The sequence below is a fragment of the Cervus elaphus genome, chromosome 26 (genome assembly GCF_910594005.1).
Source record: "Cervus elaphus chromosome 26, mCerEla1.1, whole genome shotgun sequence".
Lineage (NCBI taxonomy): Eukaryota > Metazoa > Chordata > Mammalia > Artiodactyla > Cervidae > Cervus > Cervus elaphus.
Window position 1 is genome coordinate 30,873,756 of NC_057840.1, and position 22,821 is coordinate 30,896,576.

The 22,821-nt window shown below is 38.0% G+C and overlaps 1 protein-coding gene across 4 annotated transcripts in view; it reads left to right on the forward strand.

Moving 5' to 3' along the window:
* STXBP5 (syntaxin binding protein 5) overlaps nt 1-22,821 on the forward strand; it is a 152,858-nt gene that overhangs the window by 70,064 nt on the left and 59,973 nt on the right. For all 4 annotated transcript variants that reach the window (XM_043887954.1, XM_043887955.1, XM_043887956.1 and 1 more), the window contains one exon: nt 21,927-22,081. In XM_043887954.1, coding sequence (XP_043743889.1) covers nt 21,927-22,081 — 155 coding nt within the window. The remainder of the gene's footprint in view (nt 1-21,926; nt 22,082-22,821) is intronic.

Sequence of the window (22,821 nt, forward strand, 5' to 3'; positions counted from 1 at the left end):
CACTTAAATTTAAAACCACTGGGACATTTTTTTCATATGCCAGTTTAGAACCACTGGTTATTATAACTGGCTGGCTTTTCTTTTTAATCTGTTCTTTTCTCAGTCTAATTCGAGTTGACCTTTCTTCTCGAGAGTTCAGTTCAGTCACTCAGTCGTGTCTGACTGTTGGCGACCCCATGGACTGCAGCACGTGAGGCTTCCCTGTCCATCACCAACTCCCGGAGTTTACTCAAACTCATATCCGTCAAGTGGTTCATGCCATCCAACCATCTCATCCTCTGTCGTCCCCTTCTCCTCCCGCCTTCAATCTTTCCCAGGATCAAGGACTTTTCAGATGAGTCAGTTCTTCACATCAGGTGGCCAAAGTATTGGAATTTCGGCTTCAACATCAGTCCTTCAAATGAATATTCAGGATTGATTTCCTTTAGGATGGACTGGTTTGATCTCCTTACAGTCCAAGGGACTCTCAAGAGTCTTCTCCAACACCACAGTTCAAAAGCATCAATTCTTTAGCACTCAGCTTTCTTTATAGTCCAACTCTCACATCCATACATGACTACCGGAAAAACCATAGCTTTGACTAGAGGGACCTTTGTCAACAAAATGTCTCTGCTTTTTCATATGCTGTCTAGGTTGGTCATAACTTTGCTTCCGAGGAGTAAGCGTCTTTTAATTTCATGGCTGCAGTCACCATCTGCGGTGACTTTGGAGCCCAAAAAAGTAAAGTCTGTCACTGTTTGCATTGTTTCCCCATCTATTTGCCATGAAGTGATGGGACTGGTTGCCATGATCTTAGTTTTCTGAACGTTGAGTTTTAAGCCAGCTTTTTCACTCTCCTCTTTCACTTTCATCAAGAGGCTCTTTAGTTCTTCACTTTCTGCCATAAGGGTGGTGTCATCTACATATCTAAGGTTATTGATATTTCTCCCGGCAGTCTTGATTCCAGCTTGTGCTTCATGCACCCTGGCATTTCTCATGATGTACTCTGCATATAAGTTAAATAAGCAGGGTGACAATATACAGCCTTGAGGTACTCCTTTTCCTATTTGGAACAAGTTTGTTCTTCCATATCTGGTTCTAACTGGCTTCTTGACCTGCATACAAATTTCTAGGAGGCAGGTCAGGTGGTCTGGTATTCCCATCTCTTGAAGAATGTCCCACAGTTTGTTGTGATCCACATAGTCAAAGGCTTTGGTGTAGTCAATAAAGCAGATGTAGATGTTTTTCTGAAACTCTCTTGCTTTTTCGATGGATGATCCAACAGATGTTGGCAATTTGATCTCTGGTTACTCTGCCTTTTCTAAATCCAGCCTGAAAATCTGGAAGTTCATGGTTCACGTACTGTAGAAGCCTGGCTTAGAAAATTTTGTGCGTTACTTTGCTAGTGTGTGAGATGAGTGCAATTGTGTGGTAGTTTGAGCATTCTTTGACATTGCCTTTCTTTGGGATTGGAATGAAAACTGACCTTTTCCAGTTCTGTGGCCACTGCTGATTTTCCAAATTTGCTGGCATATTGAGTACAGCACTTTCACAGCATCATCTTTTAGAATTTGAAATAGCTCAACTGGAATTCCATCACCTCCACTAGCTTCGTTCATAATGATGCTTCCTCAGGCCCACTTGACTTCACATTCCAGGATGTCTGGCTCTAGGTGAGTGATCACACCATCGTGCTTATCCCAGTCATGAAGGTCTTTTTTGTATAGTTCTGCTGTGTATTCTTGCCACCTCTTCTTAATATCTTCTTCATTTATTTATTTATTTTTGTATTAGTTGGAGGCTAATTACCTCACAACATTTCAGTGGGTTTTGTCATACATTGATATGAATCAGCCATAGAGTTACACGTATTCCCCATCCCGATCCCCCCTCCCAATATCTTCTTTTATTAGGTCCATACCACCTTCATTGTGCCCATCTTTGCATGAAATGTTCCTTTGGTATCTCTGATTTTCTTGACGAGATCTCTAGTCTTTCCCATTCAATTGTTTTCCTCTCTTTCTTTGCATTTTCTCAGAGTAGAATGAAGAATCTTAAGATTGCTGTTATTTCTCTTTAATCCTCTTCAGCCTTCCTCTGGGACCCAGAAGACGTACTGTGCTCAGACAAAAGGTTGAGTGACCTCCAAGAGGAATAGCGTCTGTTTAATTGACTCTGGCATCCCTCACTGTGTGACCTTTGGCACTGAGTTCTTTGACTTCTTTGTGCTGGTTTCCATTTAGGACATAGATGTGATAATAGGTCAAAAGTTTGTTGTAATGAATTGAGTGAGATTATCATGTATTCAAAACATTTCACACAGTGCCTGGTACATCATAAACTTGCAATAAGGGGTTGCCCTTATTTTTCTGGGAAACCTCCTACCACCAGTTGCCTTATTTTTTTTTTGCTGCATTTGTCTTGTAGCAAAAGTACGTGAATAGACAACAAGACAGCAATGGAGGGTGGGTGGGGAACCAGAAAAAAAAAAAACCCCTGTCCTTGTAACACAACATAAAATGAATTGTCTAAACATTTAAACTAACAGTGCTGCTTGTCCTCTGAATTATCTAATCATGTTAACAGCTGTGGTTTGGCAACAGAGGCAGACATCCTGGGAAGATTTTTCCCTTTGTGTGTTCTACCTGTTCCCACGTTCATTCCTGTATATTGGGAGTATTTATAAGTTCCTGATTTCTTCAGGATGACAGAGATAATTCTCCTTTCATAGGATCAGAAACAGAAGGCAGTCTGACCCTTTTATATGCATTCACGGTGGTGGTTTAGTCGCTAAGTCGTGACTAACTCTTTGCAACCCCATGGACTTTAGCCTCCTCTGTTCATGGGATTTCCCAGGCAAGAATACTGGAGTGGTTGCCATTTCCTTCTCCAAGGAATATTCCCAACCCAGGGATCAAGCTCAGGTCTCATGCATTACAGGTACTACCAGTATGCATTTGTAGGTGCGGTTAATACAAGATAAATCAATAGGGTAGCCATCTGGTAACAGCTCTCTCCAGCTTTCCAGTGTCTTTTTCCACCTGGGATAAAATTTTCAATAAATTAAATGAGCTCTTTCCTTGACTCCCTGACTCGTTCCCCAGAATTCCAGTATGTACCCCACGCTGAGAACTGCTGCACCGAGAGAAGGCTCACCTCCTTTAAGCAAGCTGGGCAGCGCTCAGCCTTTCCTGTTCCTGGCAAGTGTCTTGGGCAGGTGCCCACAGAATATGTTCTATCAGTTTATGTTGGCCAATCACCAGATTTTGTTAGAGGGCTGTCCTCCCCTGCTCAGGATCTTCCATGTCGTCTTCTCTTTACCTGGAAATAATTCGAGGCTGAAAGATTCCCTCACATCCTCTGTAACTCCGCATGCTTGTCACTTCTTTTCAGGCTGTCTTGGCCATGCGGACTGGATCACGTCCGCTAGTAATTACTCTAAAGCGTGCTGTATTTTTTCCTTTCTAAAACTGATATCTGTCATTAGTGATGAAATTATTTACTTAACGCATGCCTTTCCCGTTAAATATTCCACTTGATGAACGCACAGGACATAGCTGTCTCACTTTTAATTGTCCAGGCACAGCACTATTGAACATAAGGCAGAAGATAGACAGGTGTATAGAAAAGTGCAGCCATGAAGGGTTAGCTGTTATCAATGATAAGTGCTAGCTGTTACTTTTAAAGGTAAACTCTGACAGAAAAATGAGTCAAGATGTTGTGTGCCTTTTATTTTTCTAGTAAAGCATATATTACTCCAGGAGCGACAAGATTTTTCCCTTACATAGAGAACAGTGACAATTTAATTAATGTAACATTTTAATAGCACTTTTATTAAAGACATGCAGCTGTTGTTTACATGTGCTGTGCTTAGTCACTCAGTCGTATCCAACTCTCTGTGACCCCGTGGACTGTAGCTTTCCAGGCTCCTCTGTCCATGGGAATTCTCCAGCAGGAATACTGGAGTGAGTCGCCATGCCCCCCTCCAAGGGACCTTCCCAACCCAGGGATCAAACCTAGGTCTCCCACATTGAGATGGATTCTCTACTGTCTGAACCACTGCCCTCTACCAGTTCTTAATAAAATTTCAGAAATTAAATGGTAAGTCAATTCTGTTGAAGTTATTTCTTTGAAAATCTAATGTGACTCAGGTGTGAAGTCGTGCAGCCAGTGGTGCTTGACCGGTGAGTGTGAGTGAGCAAGCTCTTGAGCCAGACCTCCTGGGTCCAAGTCCGGCCTCAGCTCGCCACTGGTGTGCAGTCATCAGCTAGGCTTCCTGTGCTTGTTCTTTCTCTGTAAGATGGGAGTAATGGTAGTATGTATGTCAGAATTGTTGTGAAGATTAGAGACTTCCCCGGCAGCAGAGTGGTTCGTACTTTGCCTTCCAAAGCAAGGCATGTGGATTCAACCCCTGGTCAAGGAGCTGAGGTCCCACATGCCTTATGGCCAAAAAAGCAAAACATAAAACAGAAGCAATATTGTGACAAATGAATAAATAGTTTAAAAATAATTAAATTTTTAAAAATTTTATGAAGACTAAACAACATATATAAAGCACCATTCATAGTACCACCAGGTTGCAGGGAAGCTTCTCTTGTTAGGGAACCTAAAAGTGAATATTACCACAGTCAAATATGGCAGTTACATTTGGAGAAGCATATCTAAGAGGTTAATTTAATCCCTTTTGTCATAACACATGCTATGACCAGCCTTTTGTGCACAGGGCCAGAGAGTAAATACTTCAGACTTTACAGATTGTTTGGGTCTCTTGCAGTTACTCAGTTCTGCCACCGTAGTCCCAAAGCAGCTGTGGACAACTCATAAATGAATGAATGAAGAAGTGTTACAATAAAACTTTACAGACTTGAAAATTTGAATTTCACATAATTTTCACAAAAATTCATTATTTTGTGTGATTTTTTTTTCAACTTTTTAAAAGCATAAAAACCATTCTTAGTTTGCAGGCCATACAAAAACAGACAGTGGGTCATGGTTTGATGACCCTTGATAAGCACACATCCACACACATGATATATTTATTAACCTTTAAGAAAAAGTTGTTGGGATTTTGTGTTTGATTATTCCCTTACTCTTTCCCTCACTCCCATTCCTGGTGCAAGAACGTGTTTTCAAGTAGTTTTGTAGATATGGTGATTTAATTTACTGAGTGGGCTAAAAGCTGTAGGTAGATTACCTAAATAATATAAAATACCAGATTATAATAAAAACTCAGGATACGCTGGTGATATTCTGGTTCTAAAAATATCTAAAAATCTATTTTGGTAACTCCCACAAACTTGATACCACAGAGTCCCACTGCTAACAAGGCTGTGTTTCTGATAAGAGAATCCTAACTCTGTGAAGTCCCAAAACAAACTCCTTGTGCATGAAATAATTTCTCCAGAACACGGGCTCACTTTTTATGATTTTTAATCCTTCCAAACTTTTTTTTTTCTTGCTGGAAATTGATTTTATTATTAATAAGTCACATGATACAAAAAGATAAGGATATTCAAGTGGAACTTAGTAAAAGGGCAGGCAGAAAAAGTTAAGGCACAGTGGAGGCATAGAAAACTGGAAAAAGAGGCTGCAGAATCAAAACAAGTAATTTGTGTACACACACATACACCCCCCACACCCCTCAAGCCCACAGCCCATCAGATAAGAATTCACCTGGCATTAAAACAGTGAGTGGGGCCAGATCACCTGAGGGCTGAGGCCAGTGAGGACTCCAGGAGAGATTAGCTTGTTCTTAAATAACTACATCTGTTAACACTCACACTGGGCTTACTATGTGTGTGCTGCCCAACACTGTTCTGAGTGCTTTACACATATGTATTTAATCTCAGCAACTACCCTGTGAGGCAGATATTATCTTACAGATGAGGAAACTGAAGCAGAGAGGTTGAGTAACTCACCCAAAATCATAGCTGAAAGAACCCAGAATTAAGTCTGTACTCTTAACTGTACTCTACTGCTGCCTACTCTGTTTGCATTAATGGCCAACCCCCACAATCATACTTTACAGATAGGTTGAACATTGAGAACAATGTTTTGGGATCCGGGTATGGTAATAGTCTTTCAGTTCAGTTCAGTCACTCAGTCATGTCCAACTCTTTGCGACCCCATGAACCGCAGCACGCCAGGCCTCCCTGTCCATCACCAACTCCCGGAGTTCACCCAAACCCATGTCCATTGAGTCAGTGATGCCATCCAACCACCTCATTCTCTGTCGTCCCCTTCTCCTCCTGCCCTCAATCTTTCCCAGCATCATGGTCTTCTCAAACAAGTCAACTCTTCGCATCAGGTGGCCAAAGTATTGGAGTTTCAGCTTCAACATCAGTCCTTCCAATGAACACCCAGGACTCATCTCCTTTAGGATGGACTGGTTGGATCTCCTTGCAGTCCAAGGGATTCTCAAGAGTCTTCTCCAACACCACAGTTCAAAAGCATCAGTTCTTCGGTGCTTAGTTTTCTTTATATTCCAGCTCTCACATCCGTACTTGACCACTGGAAAAACCATAGCCTTGACTTGACAGGCCTATGTTGACAAAGTAATGTCTCTGCTTTTTAATATGCTGTCTAGGTTGGTCATAACTTTCCTTCCAAGGAGTAAGCATCTTTTAATTTCATGACTGAAATAACCATCTGCAGTGCTTTGGGAGCCCAGAAAAATAAAGTCAGCCACTGTTTCCACTGTTTCCCCATCTATTTGCCATGAAGTGATGGGACCAGGTGCCATGATCTTCATTTTTTGAATGTTGAGTTTCAAGCCAGCTTTTTCACTATCCTCTTTAACCTTCATCAAGAGGCCCTTTAGTTCCTCTTCACTTTCAGCTCTCAAGGTGGTATCATCTGCATATGTGACGTTATTGATATTTCTCCTGGCACTCTTGATTCCAGCTTGTGCTTCATCCAACCTGGCATTTCTCATCATGTACTCTGCGTATAAGTTAAATAAGCAAGATGGCAATATACACCTTTGATGTACTCCTTTCCCGATTTGAAACCAGTTCATTGTTCCATGTCCGGTTCTAACTGTTTCTCCTTGACCTGCATACAGGTTTCTCAGGAAGCAGGTAAGGTGGTCTGGTATTCCCATCTCTCGAAGAATTTTCCACAGTTTGTTGTGATCCACACAGTCAAAGGCTTTAGTGAAGTCAATGAAGCAGAAGTCTTAACAATTCTTACATGCTTACTTGAGATAAAAATAGCATCTTAGATCTTACTGTTCTCAATACCCTTACTTAGCTGGCTTGGCTTTCAAGCACCACAAGGAAAAAATTAGTAGATATAGTGAACATTTGTTGCTTGCTTACTATGTGTCAGATATTCTCCTGTGCAATTTGAATGTATTATCTTTCATAATTCTCCTAGCAGCACTATGACTTGAGTACTTTTATTGTCTCCATTTAGGATTATAGATAATTAGCCGTGGAAAGCTTAACTAGCTTGACCCATGAAGTAATAGAGCCGATTTTGAGCCCAGATTGACCCCAGAGCTGGAGGTCTTAATCAGTATACTGGACATGCTCACAGATAGCCTGGGTTAGGATTGGATTATACTAATCCCTCATAAGTCACTCAGTTCACCAAGAACTGCATTCTTCTTTATATTTGCTAGCTTATCAGATTGACTTTTTAAATATATTATTAAATCGTACTTGGTACATAATCAAGTGTACTTGATTATGTGAGCTGAGGAATCTGTCTGTGCCTCTTAGCCTGGATGACTTAATGCAAGTAACCCTAGCTACTCATGACCAGAGAGCTTTGTAGGTTGCTTCCAGGCTGCAGATTTAATTCTAGCCTGATGATGCCCACTTGGTTTTTATGGTATCCATGCATGGTCATAGCACTTGGTCATATACCCATGTTGTGGAAAAATCCACAAGCAGATTTATATTTAATTGTACCTAATGGGAAAAGACCTTTCTGAATCCACGGACTCTTAAAATTTCAAATGTCTCATCAGATAACCTTCCCTATTTACTTGTTACTTTTACAAGTAAAGTTTCAATCAATTCAGCAAGTTTCAATCTCAAATTGGCTGATTCTCATTTTATCACTGTCTTCAGAGACATTCTTATGACCCACTGCAGATTTATCTATATTATTTTCATTCTTTCAAAAGTAAAACATCCTCTCCTAATCTTACTCTTTAAACCTCATACCTAACAGTATACGTTATTATTCACTTTCTTGATTATAACATAAAACACTGAGACTACTGGATTGATAGCTGTTTCTTCTAACATCAGAAAACTTCATTTAGTAGCTGTATAAGTATATGCTCAAGATTGGGTTTTGTCCATGTCATCTATCAATTTAAAGTACTAAGATTTTTCTATTTTTAAGCATTTTTATTAACATTTAATTTATTACAGCTAAATTAAAATTATATCCATATTTAATTAAGTCTACTGATATCCAAATCCATTTTTCTGTCATTAGCAAATTTTACATGTTAACTGTTTTGGAAAGCAGATGTGTTATGAAGCCTTAGAAGTGTATTTAACCAGTGGCAGTTGCTAAAATGGAGGTGACGTTGCTTCAGTATAAAACAGCAGCATATACCGGATGGTTCTCTGACAGCTCAGAACCCTGTAGCACCAGCGCTCCCAGCACTAGTGTTTTACCTTGAAAGATGCTAAAATTAAATAGAAAAGAAGACTAGCAGACTCCAAACAGGGCGAATGGAAATTTAAGATAATCATAATCTTGAAGTGTTTCTAGGAAAGAGTAAGCAAGCATTGTTTACTTCTGTAGAAAGATAACAGAAGAAAAGTTAGGAGATATATATTGTATGAAAGATTAACTTGTAAAAAGGCGCTTGAGTAGTATTTCAAACATAAACCAGAATGTGGGGATGTTAAAGAAAAAGATATGAATGGATTCATAATGGAAAACCCTCATGTAGAACATGTATTTAGTGAATTCACCAGTAGATATAAGTAGCAATTATGTGTCATCAAGAAGAGTAAGGTGCAGATTCTTTTTTTTTATTTGAGAGTAGAAAGCAGTATTTATTTATTTTGGCCATCGTGCATAACATGTGGGATATTAGTTCCCCAACCAGTGATCAAACCCTTGCTGCCTGCATCAGGAGCGAGGAGTCTTAACCACTGGTCCACCATGGAAATCCCAAGATGCAGATTTTTATTTTCACTTTAAATTAGAGAAGACCTCCATATGACTAATGGCAGAAAAGTAAGGGTCTTTGGAATAGGAGACACTGAAAATGAAATACGTTTAGAAGAAAGTTTTAGAGTGGATTTCTCATAATGATTCCAAAGTACAGATGGAGAAGATAACCTTCTTTCTTAAATTTTGAAAGCATTTTTATATGATTATGTGATCTATTCTTTTAGAAAAAGTTTTTAATATGGCGTCGGACATGACTTAGCAACTAAACAACAAACAAAACCAAAAATCTTAGAATTATATAGATCTTAGATCCTGAAATGGAATACTGGAGTAGGTGAAGCAGATGATAAGAATAAACAGTGTGGCAGAGGGGAGTGCACAGGTTTGGAGAATGGAATGAAACTAGGGAAACTAAAGGATGGAGAAGAAGAATTCTTAGCCCCTGCTACAGTGACTTCCACACACAAAGCACTCAGTAAACTGATAGTTGAATGAATGAAGCATAATAATATCATGACTTAATTTGCTTTTTCTTGAGTGATCTAAAAAGCAGAAAAATTTTCAGCATAAGCTACATTTTAGCAGTACTTTAGTGCAAAGAATAATAATGGATATGGAGATGACATTAAAAATTGGCAAGCTGTTCAGATATTTCACAGGAAAAATGCACTTTTAAAAAGTTTAATTAGTCACGAAAACTTAGTTTCATTTTAACCACTGTTATTATCTTATTCTCTGAACTGTTTTTGGAAGTATCTAGATGATTTTTTTTTTTAATTTTTGACATTAAATAAAATCCTAACAAGAGAAACAGGACCTGTAATTCCACTATTCTGAAACAATTTTTTTCATGGGTTCATTTTCCCTAAGTCTTTTTTCAAATGCATATCCATTTTCACTTAACTTTATTCTTTGAGGATATTCAGTTTGGTAGTCTTTTGTCCTCTTACTCTATCTAAAATATCCTAGTTTTATCAATTTTTAAAATTGGTTTCAAAGGCTGTATGGTTTACTCAGACATGCCTACCTTTTTTCAAACATTTAGTTTTTCACATTATAGATAATCAAGTTATGATATTACTAATATAGTAGTGAACATATTCTCTCGTGATACTATAGAGAATTCAGCAGAAGATTTTTGCTATTATACTGTTTCTTTACAGTAAATTTCCAGTGGTAAAATTTTGAAGATAAAATCTTTCTAGGAACCTTGACAAATAGACACATTTCTTTTTGAAATTACACTTTAAAGAAGTATAAAATATAATTTCATAGTCTTATCAATGCAGTATGACTTTGTTTTTAATTAATTTACTACCTTAAAATCAGCATTTATGCTTTAGAATTTTCTTAAAAATTCTCTAACCATAATGTGAACTCCTAAATGAATGCTGTTAATGGAAAGGCAGCATGCTGTCATAATTGGGGGTTGAAGTTAAATTTATTTCTATCTGCAGGCAAAGCAGCAATGATTCATAGGAACTTTCCAATTTAATTTTTTGTGTTTGTCCAGCTAAGCTTTTATGTTTTCACAGGGACCAGAAATTATTCATAAACTTGTCTATAGTTTTGAATATGTATTATATATTAAAATACACAGTTTTATTTCAAACCTAATCATTTTCAAAATTGTTGCTTTTTTGTTATGGCTGTTAAGACATTGCCTTCTTATACTGCCTCTAGTTGATTTTTTCTACTTTGCCTACTACTGAAGTTCATTCTGAGCTCTCCTACAGTTTCTTTTAGGGCCATGCTCCCTTTTCCTGTAAGTTGGTTCTCTGTGCATAGTCACTCAGTCGTGTCCAACTCTTTGCGATCCCATGGACTGTAGCCTGCCAGGCTCCTCTGTCCATGGGGATTCTCCAGATAAGAATTCTGGAGTGAGTTGCCAATTCCTTCTTTAGGGGATCTTCCCAACCCAGGGATCAAATCCAGATCTCCCACATTGCAAGCGGATTCTTTACCTTCTGAGTCACTAGGGAAGCCAAGAAAAAAAAAAATTGGTTCTCTAGTGCATTCTTAAAGCCTTATGTATTATTGAAGCTAATCTAAGGGTATATTTCCCATCTTTACTCATCCTAATCTACAATTTTTCCTGTCCCTAAAATGACCTCACTGTGATCTGTACATAGACTCAGTGTCTTAGTTGATGTTTCATTGGTTGTTGTTTTTGTTCAGTTGCTAAGTCGTGTCCAACTCTTTGTGACCCCATGGACTGCAGCAGCATGCCAAGCTTCCCTGTCCTTCACTGTCTTCCTGAGTTGGCTCAGATTCATGTCCACTGAGTCGATGATGCTATCTAACCATCTCATCCTCTGCTGTCCTCTTTTCTTTTTGCCTTCAATCTTTCCCAGCATGAGGGTCTTTTCAAATGAGTTGACTCTACGCATCAGGTGGCCAAAATATTGGGCTTTCAGCTTCAGCATGAGTCCTTCCAATGAGTATTCAGGACTGATTTCCTTTAGGATGGACTGGTTTGATCTCCTTGCAGTCTAAGGGACTCTCAAGTCTTCTCTAGCACCACAATTCAGAAGCATCAATTATTCAACACTCAGCTTTTTTCACGGTCCAGCTCTCACATCCATACATGACTACTGGACCTTTGACTATATGGACCTCTGTCAGCAAAGTCATGTCTCTGCTTTTTAATACACTATCTAGGTTTGTCATAGCTTTTCTTCCGAGGAGCAAGTGTCTTTTAATTTCATGGCTGCAGTCACCTTCCACAGTGATTTTGGAGCCCACTACTTGCATGTTTATAATATATATTGATATTAGCTTACATAATTTAGGTTGTATTTTCCTAGAAGACAACAATAAAATCCATGTAAGACTATTTGCAGTAAATGACTTTTAAATGTTGTTTTATAAATAAGCTTTGAAATTATACTTGTGACACTGTGAACCTCATATATGATTCATTTCATCATAATTTAATTCCATGTGGCAAAGACTGCATTAAAAAGTTTAGATTTCTTTTTGGGAAAAAAAGAAGAAAGTCTAATTGTTAAATAGTTGAATTTTTCTGTATATATTGATACTAGAGAAAACCAGAGTATTACACTGATATGAATTACTGTTATGTCCTTATAAATCTTATGTAGCCTAATGAATCTGTATATAAAAACTGTAAAATCCCACAGCACAAGTTTTGTGGAATTTGTATGGTTAGGATAGGTCTACTAAACTCTGTATCTTTATCTCATTGATTTACCATATGATGCTTACTGTTTTGGCTTTCTGTTTAACTTCACACTACAACTGATGCTCTGTCCTGAAAAGCACAGGTGGAGAAAAGTTATGTTGCCATTGCAGGGCAACTTCATCATACTAGCTTTTATTATCATTATCAGCCTTTATGGGCTACTAGAGAGTTACTGTAATTCTTCTGAAGTTTTTATGGTTCATGAAATTTTCAGTTCATAGTAGCACTTAAGGAAGTTTTTGCCTCCAAGGTGGGAATGGTGTTCTGAGATCCTATTTCCCTTTCATAATTAAGCAAGGACTTTAGAATTCATGGATTTTTCTGCCTTTATCTTTAAATTTGTGATTTGTGGGCAATTATTTAAATGAGAATTTCAGATATTAGAGGACCAATGCTAAATAACTCTTAAAAAGTCTTAAATGATTAAGGAAGACTTTAAAATTTGACTAGTATAAACAGAAGACATTTTCCTGGGTTAGGTGGATCCCCTGGAGGAGGGCATGGCAACCCACTCCAGTATTCTTGCCAGGAAAATCCCCATGGACAGAGGGGCCTGGCAGGCTACAGTCTATGGGGTCACAGAGAGTCTGACATGACTGAGTGACTAAGTACAGACGTCATAGGACTTTGATAAATATCACTAATCTAATGGTCAAAAGAAGATAATTTACAGAAGAATGCCACTTTATTTCTTTGTATTGTACTAATAGAATCCGCTAATAAACCCAAGTCCACAAATAATACCTTTTTAAATTATAATAACATTTATATAATTATATAATCTCTTAATAATTATTATAACCCATTAACTGTTACCACCTTTATTAAAATGAAAACCTGTCATTGCGTATTTTCTTTTGTGTGGGCTTAATTTTTAGGTGTATACTAGCTATCCACAAGCTAATCTCAGAATCCTTTACACTTTTAATTATGAAGAACCAAAAAGAACTTTTATTTTTGTGGGTTTTTATCTTTTGATATTTACCATATTAGAAATAAAGTTTAGAATTTTAAAAATGTGTATTAATATATTTTAAAATAACTTTAACATTCTAAAAAAATTAGGGGAATTGTTTTATTTTGGAAATCTCTTTAACGTCTAAAATAATAAACTACAGCTCTTATACTATTCCTTGGAAGGAAAGCTATGACAAACCTAGACAGCAGATTAAAAAGAAGAGACATAATTTTGCTGACAAAGGTTGTTATAGTCAAAGCTGTGGTGTTTCCAGTAGTCATGTACGGATGTGAGAGTTGGACCATAAAGGCTGAGCACTGAAGAATTGATGCTTTTGAACTGTGATGCTGGGGAAGGCTCTTGAGAGTCCCTTGGACAGCAGGGAAATCAAACCAGTCAATCCTAAAGGAAATCAACCCTGAATATTCATTGGAAGGACTGATGCTAAAGCTGAAGCTCTAATACATTGGCCATCTGATGCGAAGAGTCAGCTTATTGGAAAAGACCCTGATGCTGGCAAAGATTGAAGGCAGGAGGAGAAGGGGGAGACAGAGGATGAGATGGTTGGATGGCATCACCAGCTGAATGGACATGAGTTTGAGCAGATTCCAGGAGATGGTGAGGAGCAAGGAAGACTGGCATGCTGCAGTCCATGGTGTCTCGAAGAGTCGGACACGACTTAGTGACTGAATGACAACAAGTTTCATACTACTACTCAGATCTGCTCCCATTTTCTCAGAACAGTGTTGGACATTTCTTTCCATGGTGCTAATAGAACCCCTTTTAATAAACTAAAGCCCTAGGGTCAAGATGTAAAATTTAAAAGTAGTCATTTTACTACTTCATCAAGGACACTTTAAAGTGAGAAAAAAAAGAATCCTCCTTGACATGTGGTGGTAAAGACTATAACTAGTAGATTTTGGTGCCACTGTTTTGATTGATGCCTATTCAGTTCAGTCTGAGGTGCAGGAGTTTTATTCAATTACTGTTACTTTTGTGCCATCATATATCAACATAGTAAAAAAGGCAAGTGATGTCTTAATATCACAATGAAAATAGTTTTACCCTTAGTGATTTTTTGGAAAGAGTCTTGGGAACCCCTAGCAGTCACGGACCATAGTAAGAATCACTGTTGCATGTCACATAGGCATTTAGAGGACTTATCCAAAAGGAAATATTTTGAGATACCATATTTTTATTACCTTGAAGGATGTGTATTAAATCCAATTGCTCTTAACAATTTAACATAAGAAAAATTGTAATAAAATATTTGACATAAAATTAAAATCCTGTATTTTATGCAAATACTGTAGTATAACAGACCCACTCTACCAAAACTGTATTATCATTGTTAAATTAGTCATGAAATGAACAGAAACTTGTTTAAATGTTATCTTTTTTTATTTTTATTTTAGTTTACCTTATTTTTACTCCAAACTCATAACTTTATCTGTATTAGCAAAAGATTCTTAGGGTTAGTCACTAGTGAAACACTGTCTGGAAGTGACTCCCTTGGCCCCAAAGGGTCCTCTTAAAATTGGCCGATGTACAAATATGAACCGGAAATATAATTGAACATCATCTTCATCATACTAGCAAATTATCTCATTATCATAGTGATTTATTCTTATGGTATCCAGGTATTTCTCTGTTCACTCAAATAATACCTTGATGAAAACTTCTTATAACTAAGCAGTAGTTCTCTTTTTATCAAAGAGTTGTTCTTGTAATCAGCCTCTCCATCCAGGCCCAGCTAAAGAGTTCTGTGGTTTCTGATTGAAGTCTGCAGAGTGTAAGGGGTGTGGGGTCTTATAGTGAGATCCTTAATGGCACTAAGTCAGTAAGTGCCAGTCATTAGGAGGCTCAGCTTTCTGTGCTCCGCTATTCAAAGCGTAATGTATGAATGAGTCCACTCTGCTAACTGATCTGACACAAAATAAGTACAGAAATCAAGAGTAGAGTGTAGAAACTTCAATCTCATTTGACATTGCCACATCTACACACACTTTAGTTGTTGTTTTTCCTTACAAAAAGCATAGATTTCCAGTGAATTTAAAAATTTTTAAATAGTTCTTGACCACAGATAGTTTGAGCAACATTGTTTGAGACTGTAACACTATATGGTTAGAAATTCATCTCCCAATGTTTTCTTCTTTTATTTTTATTTTGTATTTTTTTTTTGCCCATGCCAGCCACATACCGGAGTCTTAGTTCCCCAACCAGGGATCAAACCCACATCTTCTTCACTGGAAGCCCCTGGACTGCCAAGGAAGTCCCATTTCCCTGTATTTTCAATTTTATTTTCTTTTTTGCTTCCTGGCCCTTGCATTAAACGTTCACATTTTTGAAACCTTTGTTTTTGCTTATTCCATTTTGATTTCTTGGCTCAAAAACTCTCTGGAAGGAATTCACTTGTTCCGAGTGCTTCACAATTTGTGTTCTACTCTAACCATGTGTGCAGGTGAGTCTAATTTGACACCAAATAAGAGGTCATCATTGCACAAATTTCTCTTAGACTATTCAAATTAGATAATGCAAATTTACATCTGAAAGGTGAACTAAGAATCTGAGAAATATGATATAGCCATAGTGAAGTTGCTCAGTCGTGTCCAACTCTCTGCTTCCCCGTGAATTGTAGCCCACCAGGCTCCTCTGTCCATGGGATTCTCCAGGCAAGAATACTGGAGTGGGTTGCCGTTTCCTTCTCCAGGGGATCTTCCCACCCCAGGGATCAAACCCAGGTCTTCCGCATTGCAGGCAGACACCTTAACCTCTGAGCCACCAGGGAAGCCCCATATGATATAGGGTCTTATAAAAATTAATAATTATTTATTAATTCAGTCAGTAATAAGTGTGTGTTTGGACTTCGTGTTAAGCTCTGAGAGTAGAATGGTAAGGATAAGGTATTTGTTACCTGGTAGCTTTCAAGAGCTAAGGTACAATTCTGCTCACCACATGTAAAGTATTATACCACTCCAGTATTCTTGCCTGCAACATCCCATGGACTGAGGATCCTGGCGGGCGCATGGGGTCACAAAGATCAGACACGACTGAGCAACCCGAGTACAACACAGCACACAGCTCTGAAATAGAATGGGGTATCTTCATTTGGAAAAACTTGTGGAATTTGATAAGATTAGTAGTATAAATCAATGGCATATGAGATTACGTATTTAGAACTTAAATTCCAATCTTAAAAATATTTAGGAGTAGTGAATAATATAGGTAAGAGTACTAATTATGCAAAAGAGTATCAATAGCACAGCAGTTGTATTTCAAGCTTCTTTAGATAGTGCTTCTCAATGTTGTTGTTGTTTAGTTGCTAAATTGTGTCTGACTCTTTAAGACCTCATGGACTGTAGCCCACCGGGCTCCTCTGTCCATGGAATTTCCCAGGCAAGATTACCGGAGTAGGTTGCCATTTCCTTCTCCAATCTGACTGAGATGCGGGGCTTCTCCTACAGGAGTCAGTTAAGTCTAGTACCAGTGACCAGCTGAGCAGTAGGTTTAGTGATGTTTACAATGTATGTGACAAAAACATTTGGGGATACCTTGCCTAGGGCCTATGAGTACAGGGGTTAAATACCATTCTGTGTCCTGAAGGAGCTCACAGTATAAATGGAAAGTAGATAATGAAAATTCGGTGTGGAAATGCTGAGAAGAGGTATGTGGAAAAAAAAAAAAAAGAAGAGGTATGTGGAGGGTGCTTAGGAACACAGGAAGGGCATCCAACTCAGGAAGGATGGGTCAGGAAAAATATGGATTGGACTGAGTTTTAAAGGAGAAATGGATGTTCAGTTCAGTTCAGTCGCTCAGTCGTGTCCGACTCTTTGTGACCCCATGGACCACAGCACGCCAGGCCTCCCTGTCTATCACCAACTCCCGGAGTTTACTCAAACTCATGTCCATCGAGTCGGTGATGCCATCCAGGCATCTCATCCTCTGTCATCCCCTTCTCCTCCTGCCTTCAATCTTTCCCAGCATCAGGGTCTTTTCCAATGAGTCAACTCTTCACATGAGGTGGCCAAAGTATTGGAGTTTCAACTTCAGCATCAGTCCTTCCAATGGACACCCAGGACTGATCTCCCTCAGGATGAACTGGTTGGATCTCCTTGCAGTCCAAGGGACTCTCAAGAGTCTTCACCAGCACCACAGTTCAAAAGCATCAATTTTTCGGCACTCAGCTTTCTTTACCGTCCAACATGGTCATCCATACATGACCACTGAGAAAACCATAGCCTTGACTAGATGGACCTTTGTTGGCAAAGTGATGTCTCTGCTTTTTAATATGCTCTCTAGGTTGGTCATAACTTTGCTTCCAAGGAGTAAGCGTCTTTTAATTTCATGGCTGCAGTCACCATCTGCAGTGATTTTGGAGCCCAAAAAAATAAAGTCTGACACTGTTTCCACTGTTTCTCCATCTATTTGCCATGAAGTGATCAGACCAGTTGCCATGATCTTAGTTTTCTGAATGTTGAGCTTTAAGCCAAGTTTTTCACTCTCCTCTTTCACTTTCAAGAGGCTTTTTAGTTCCTCTTTACTTTCTGCCACAAGGGTGGTATCATCTGCATATCTGAGGTTATTGATATTTCTCCCAGCAATCTTGATTCCAGCTTGTGCTTCTTCCAGCCCAGCGTTTCTCATGCATATAAGTTAAATATGCATATAAGTTAATGCATATAAGTCACTCTGCATATAAGTTAAATATGCAGGGTGACAATATACAGCCTTGACGTACTCCTTTTCCTATTTGGAACCAGTCTGTTGTTCCATGTCCAGTTCTAACTATTGCTTCCTGACCTGCATATAGGTTTCTCAAGAGGCAGGTCAGGTATTCCCACCTCTTTCAGATATTAGCCCAACACAAAATGAGGGGCAAGTATAGCTCAGGCAATGAACAACCAAACACTATTGTAAGAATATAAGTTGGAGGTTACTAGGGCCAGAACTCATGTTGACTAAGAAGATGACATAGAATATGGTCAGGTTCTTGAGTTCATTATGGTGTAAACAGGATGTGTTTGCAAGATTTGGGGTCGTGTCATCTGCCATGTATTGCTTTACTCAGTGTGTGGCAGCCACGGTGGCCTTTTAGTCCCTCAGGCGGCCCAGGCTCACTCTGGACTTGAGGTCTTTGTGGTGGTTATTCGTGCAGTCTAAGCTGTATATCCGTCTCTTCCAACCCCGAGATCTTCGATCGGCTGGCTCCTCTTCATTCTGATTCCAGTTCACCTGTGGTTACTTTAGGGGCCTTTGCTGACTGCTCTATTTTACAGTAGCCCCTCTAGGCCCCCCTCACATTCAGCACTCCACCCTGATTTATTGTCTTCATGCTTGTAACAGTGTGTTAACGGTCCAGAACAAGCATGAACCACCATTTTATTCTCAGGAGTACAGGTGAATGGGCAGTATTATGGGACTGAGTTGAGCGAATTGGTTATACAGATGACTTCTTGAGTAGAAAAAATGAAGAATGCTTAACCTGGAAACACAACTTCAGCCAAATCTATTGTCAAGGCCAGCCTCGGGAGCTTGATCAGAGTCAGGAAGCGTGTAATTTTCTGAAGTGTCTAGCCTCTTAAAAATAACAGTCAAAATTGCAAAAAGTTCAAACTAATACCTTCCTAACCTAGATGCCTTCAAAGGACAGGCTCTTGAATAAAACTTATATTACTTCCAGACCTTATTATAACATCAAAAAGCATAATTTATTTAAAAAAAGGTTATCCACATCCACAATTCACATGTTATCTAGAAGTAATTTAGATTCCTAGAACTTTGAATATAATTCCAAATGTCAACAAAACTTTTGAATTTTTATAGTTTTACATGTCAAATGTTAAAATATTTAACTCAGTTTTATCATTGTATTTAAGACTGGTTTCCTCTGGTAAAATATTTATTTCCTTAATGTTTATGCCTCAAGATTTGGGACATTAAGTTTGTAAGTCAGGTGATTCCTGCCTGGCAAACAGTTGTGATTTTTTAAAAACATTCCATAAGATAAGAAAAAATATGCATACACATGCATTTATTGCTGAATTATGGAAACTTTTATTATTATGAAAAAGAATATTACCTTGATACTCCTTTCAAGCTATTTCTTATTCATGTATTTTTACCCATAATTTTTTGTTGTTGTTCTTTCTCCTAAATTTACAAAAGAAGTATAGGCATTTACAAGGCCACTGAGCAAACACGTAGTTGCGTTTTGAGGACAAACTTAACAAAATGCCATGATGTTATTTAAACCATATTAAGACTTTGTCTAATAAACTGATTGCCTACCTGTCAATACCTACTTGGTATCTCCATGGGAATTTTATTCTGTAATGGACCTTAGCATCTTCCTATTCATAGTTCTTGTATTAATAATGCAAGTTTTATGTATATAAAAATGAACTTGTCAGACTTTTTTTGAAATATTACATATTAAATACCTGGCCCATGCCTCTCATTCTATAAAAGTATATGTTGTTAGACTCTTCACCCTTTTTAGTATTTTACATTCAGTTGTATGTTGTATGTCAGAATACAGAAGAGTTATATTGTTTATTCACTGTATGTAATGAAAAGTAGAAGAAAATTAAATATACTTTCCTGACTACAGTCAATAATCACAGTAAGTCAAGAATTGAGAACAGTGAAAGTATGGGTATAGGTCTGTTACTCGAAACAGTTTAGTGCTGAAAAATCTAAATGTTAGTAAGCTAGACAATGGTTAACATAACAAACATTTTTGTTAATGTACTTATTTACCAGCAACACACTGTTTTGCATATAGCAGTGAACAAAACAGATAAATACCCTTCCCCTCATGGAGGTCATGTTTTCATGAGGAAAACAATAAGCAAAGTAATTAGTTCAGTGAATGATGATTTGAAGATAATAATAATAGGTAATTCTTTACACCAGGCACTGAACCCAGTGCTTTGCGTATATTAATTAATTCAGTAATTGTCTGAGGATAAATACACTTGCTCCTTTGAAGAAAAGCTGTGACCAACATAGACAGCATATTAAAAAGCAGAGACATTACTTTGCCAACAAAGGTCCATCTAGTCAATGCTGTGGTTTTTCCAGTAGTCATATATGGGTGTGAGAGTTGGACCATAAAGAAAGCTGAGCGCCAAAGAATTGATGCTTTTGAACTGTGGTGCTGAAGACGACTTTTGAGAGTCCTTGGACTGCAAGGAGATCCAACCAGTCCATCCTAAAGGAAATCAGTCCTGAATACTCATTGGAAGGACTGATGCTGAAGCTCCAATACTTTGGCCACTTGATGCAAAGAACTGACTCATTGGAAAAGACCCTGATGCTAGGAAAGATTAAAGGCAGGCAGAGAAGGGGATGACAGAGGATGAGATGGTTGGATGGCATCACCAACTCGATGGATATGAATTTGAGCAAGCTTTGGCAGTTGGTGCTGGACAAGGAGACCTGGCGTGCTACAGTCCATGGGATCGCAAAGAGTCGGACACAGAGTGACTGAACTGCAATACTTACCACTCTGGCTCCATGTTATTTAGACGCAAAAACTTGGCAAGGAGAGATTAAGCACCTTATGCAAGGTCTTGGGGAAAGTAGAGCCAGAGCTGAGATTTAAATAGAGGCAGTGTAGTTCCAGAACTAGCTATGTTTAACGTTACATATTATCACATACTACTTGTACTAGGTGTGAGAGGAGGGGGATAGAGACACCTAGAGGAAACACTATGAAACTACCTCAAAACTCATTCATCTGTGTGATGCACCATGAACAACTCCCCACCAACAAATGGGATGATACATGTGACAGATCAAGAGCTGGTTTCTTTAGAATGCAAAAAACTCTTAGAAAACAGTTAGAAAAGATACTAATCCAATAAAACATGGATGAAAAGCATGTGCAAGGAAGTCAAGAAATACACATAGATCAAAGCATATGAAAAGATATTTAGATACTTTTCTTTTTTCATATTTAAATATGTAGCTTTTAAAAGTAAATCATTACATTTACTAATGACTAATAAGGAGACAAAGTTATAGGACTCAATAGAAGTGTCAAAAGGGCAGTTGATAGATGTGCATGGGAGTTGTAGTTCTGAGGATACCAACCAAGCTTCCAGGAGAGAATTAAGCATTACAGAAAATGATTTGAGTGACCATTTTTTCAGTTTTCTCAGGGGTGATTTGTGGCTAGTACATGCTTGATGCATCTTTGAGAAGTTAATTCATTGCATATAATGGGTGCTTTAGGGTATTCACATTCTCTCTTAGAATTTTCTGTTGAGAAGGTCTGGTTATTAGGATTGAAAATAATGGCAGTACATTTAAGAGATTTAACAGGAGAAACCCAGGGAGAACTTTTTGAAAATTGTATAAAGAGGATAAAGGAAAAAAAATATAGGGACCAAAAGGAGATATGAGAATAGAATGTGGTCAGTGTTCATACACACTGTAGGTTAATTTTTAAGAATTCACCTGGGTTTTACCTATTGCAATTTAAAAATCTACATGTGAGTAATCAATTAAATGGTGCCTAAAAAATGTTAAAATTTAAGATTTTATTATTTCACTAAAAAAGAATTTATGATACAGCAAGAAGATAGATTCCAGTATGCTGTTTATAATCCTAACTGTGTATTTTATTTCCAGGGAACCTTTTATTATTTTATCAGGAGGCTTGTCATATGACACTGTAGGAAGAAGACCTTGCTTAACAGTAATGCATGGGAAAAGTACTGCAGTGCTAGAAATGGACTACTCAATTGTTGACTTTCTGACGCTGTGTGAAACGCCGTACCCAAATGGTAAGTGTTGTATCTTTAAAATTCATTCTCTATAGATATCTATTATTTAGAGCAAGACCTCCTTGTTTTCCGAGTACTTCATTTATCCCATTGTGCTGATTCTTCTGGGGAAGGAACGCTGCCTTCATAACTTTATAAATTTTATTTGAGAAATTTTGTTTAATAAACTGTGTCTGTTTCATCCTACATTTTGGTAGCAAGTGCCTCTGAAGGGTAGACAAAACTGTCCACATTAAGAACAACTTAAAAATCCTCTAAAAATCTAGTGTGTCAGTTACAGTTTTCCAGAATAACAGAACCAATAGGAGATTTTAGAAGGTGAATGAGAGCAGAAGCATGAATTTATTTTAAAGGAATTGTGAAAATGTACTGCCGATTTGAAACTTCAGGAAAGAGTTTGATTTGCAGTCTTGAATCAGAATTTTTAAGGCAGGAAACTCGGGAAGATTTCTGAGTTGCCATCTTGAGGCAAATTGCTTTTTTCAGAACACCTCTTGTCTTTGTTCTTCAGGCCTTCAACTGATTGAATGAGACCCACCCAAATTATCTACAATTTTCTACTTTACTCAGAGTCTACTAACTTAAATGTTAATCACATCTTAAAAATGCCTTCACAGCAACATCTGCACTGGTGTTTGACCAAACAAATGGGCACCATAGCAGACACAAGCTAACACATGAAATTAATCGTTATCATTGACATGTTATTATTTCAGGGGAAATTTAGCTTTTATTTACAG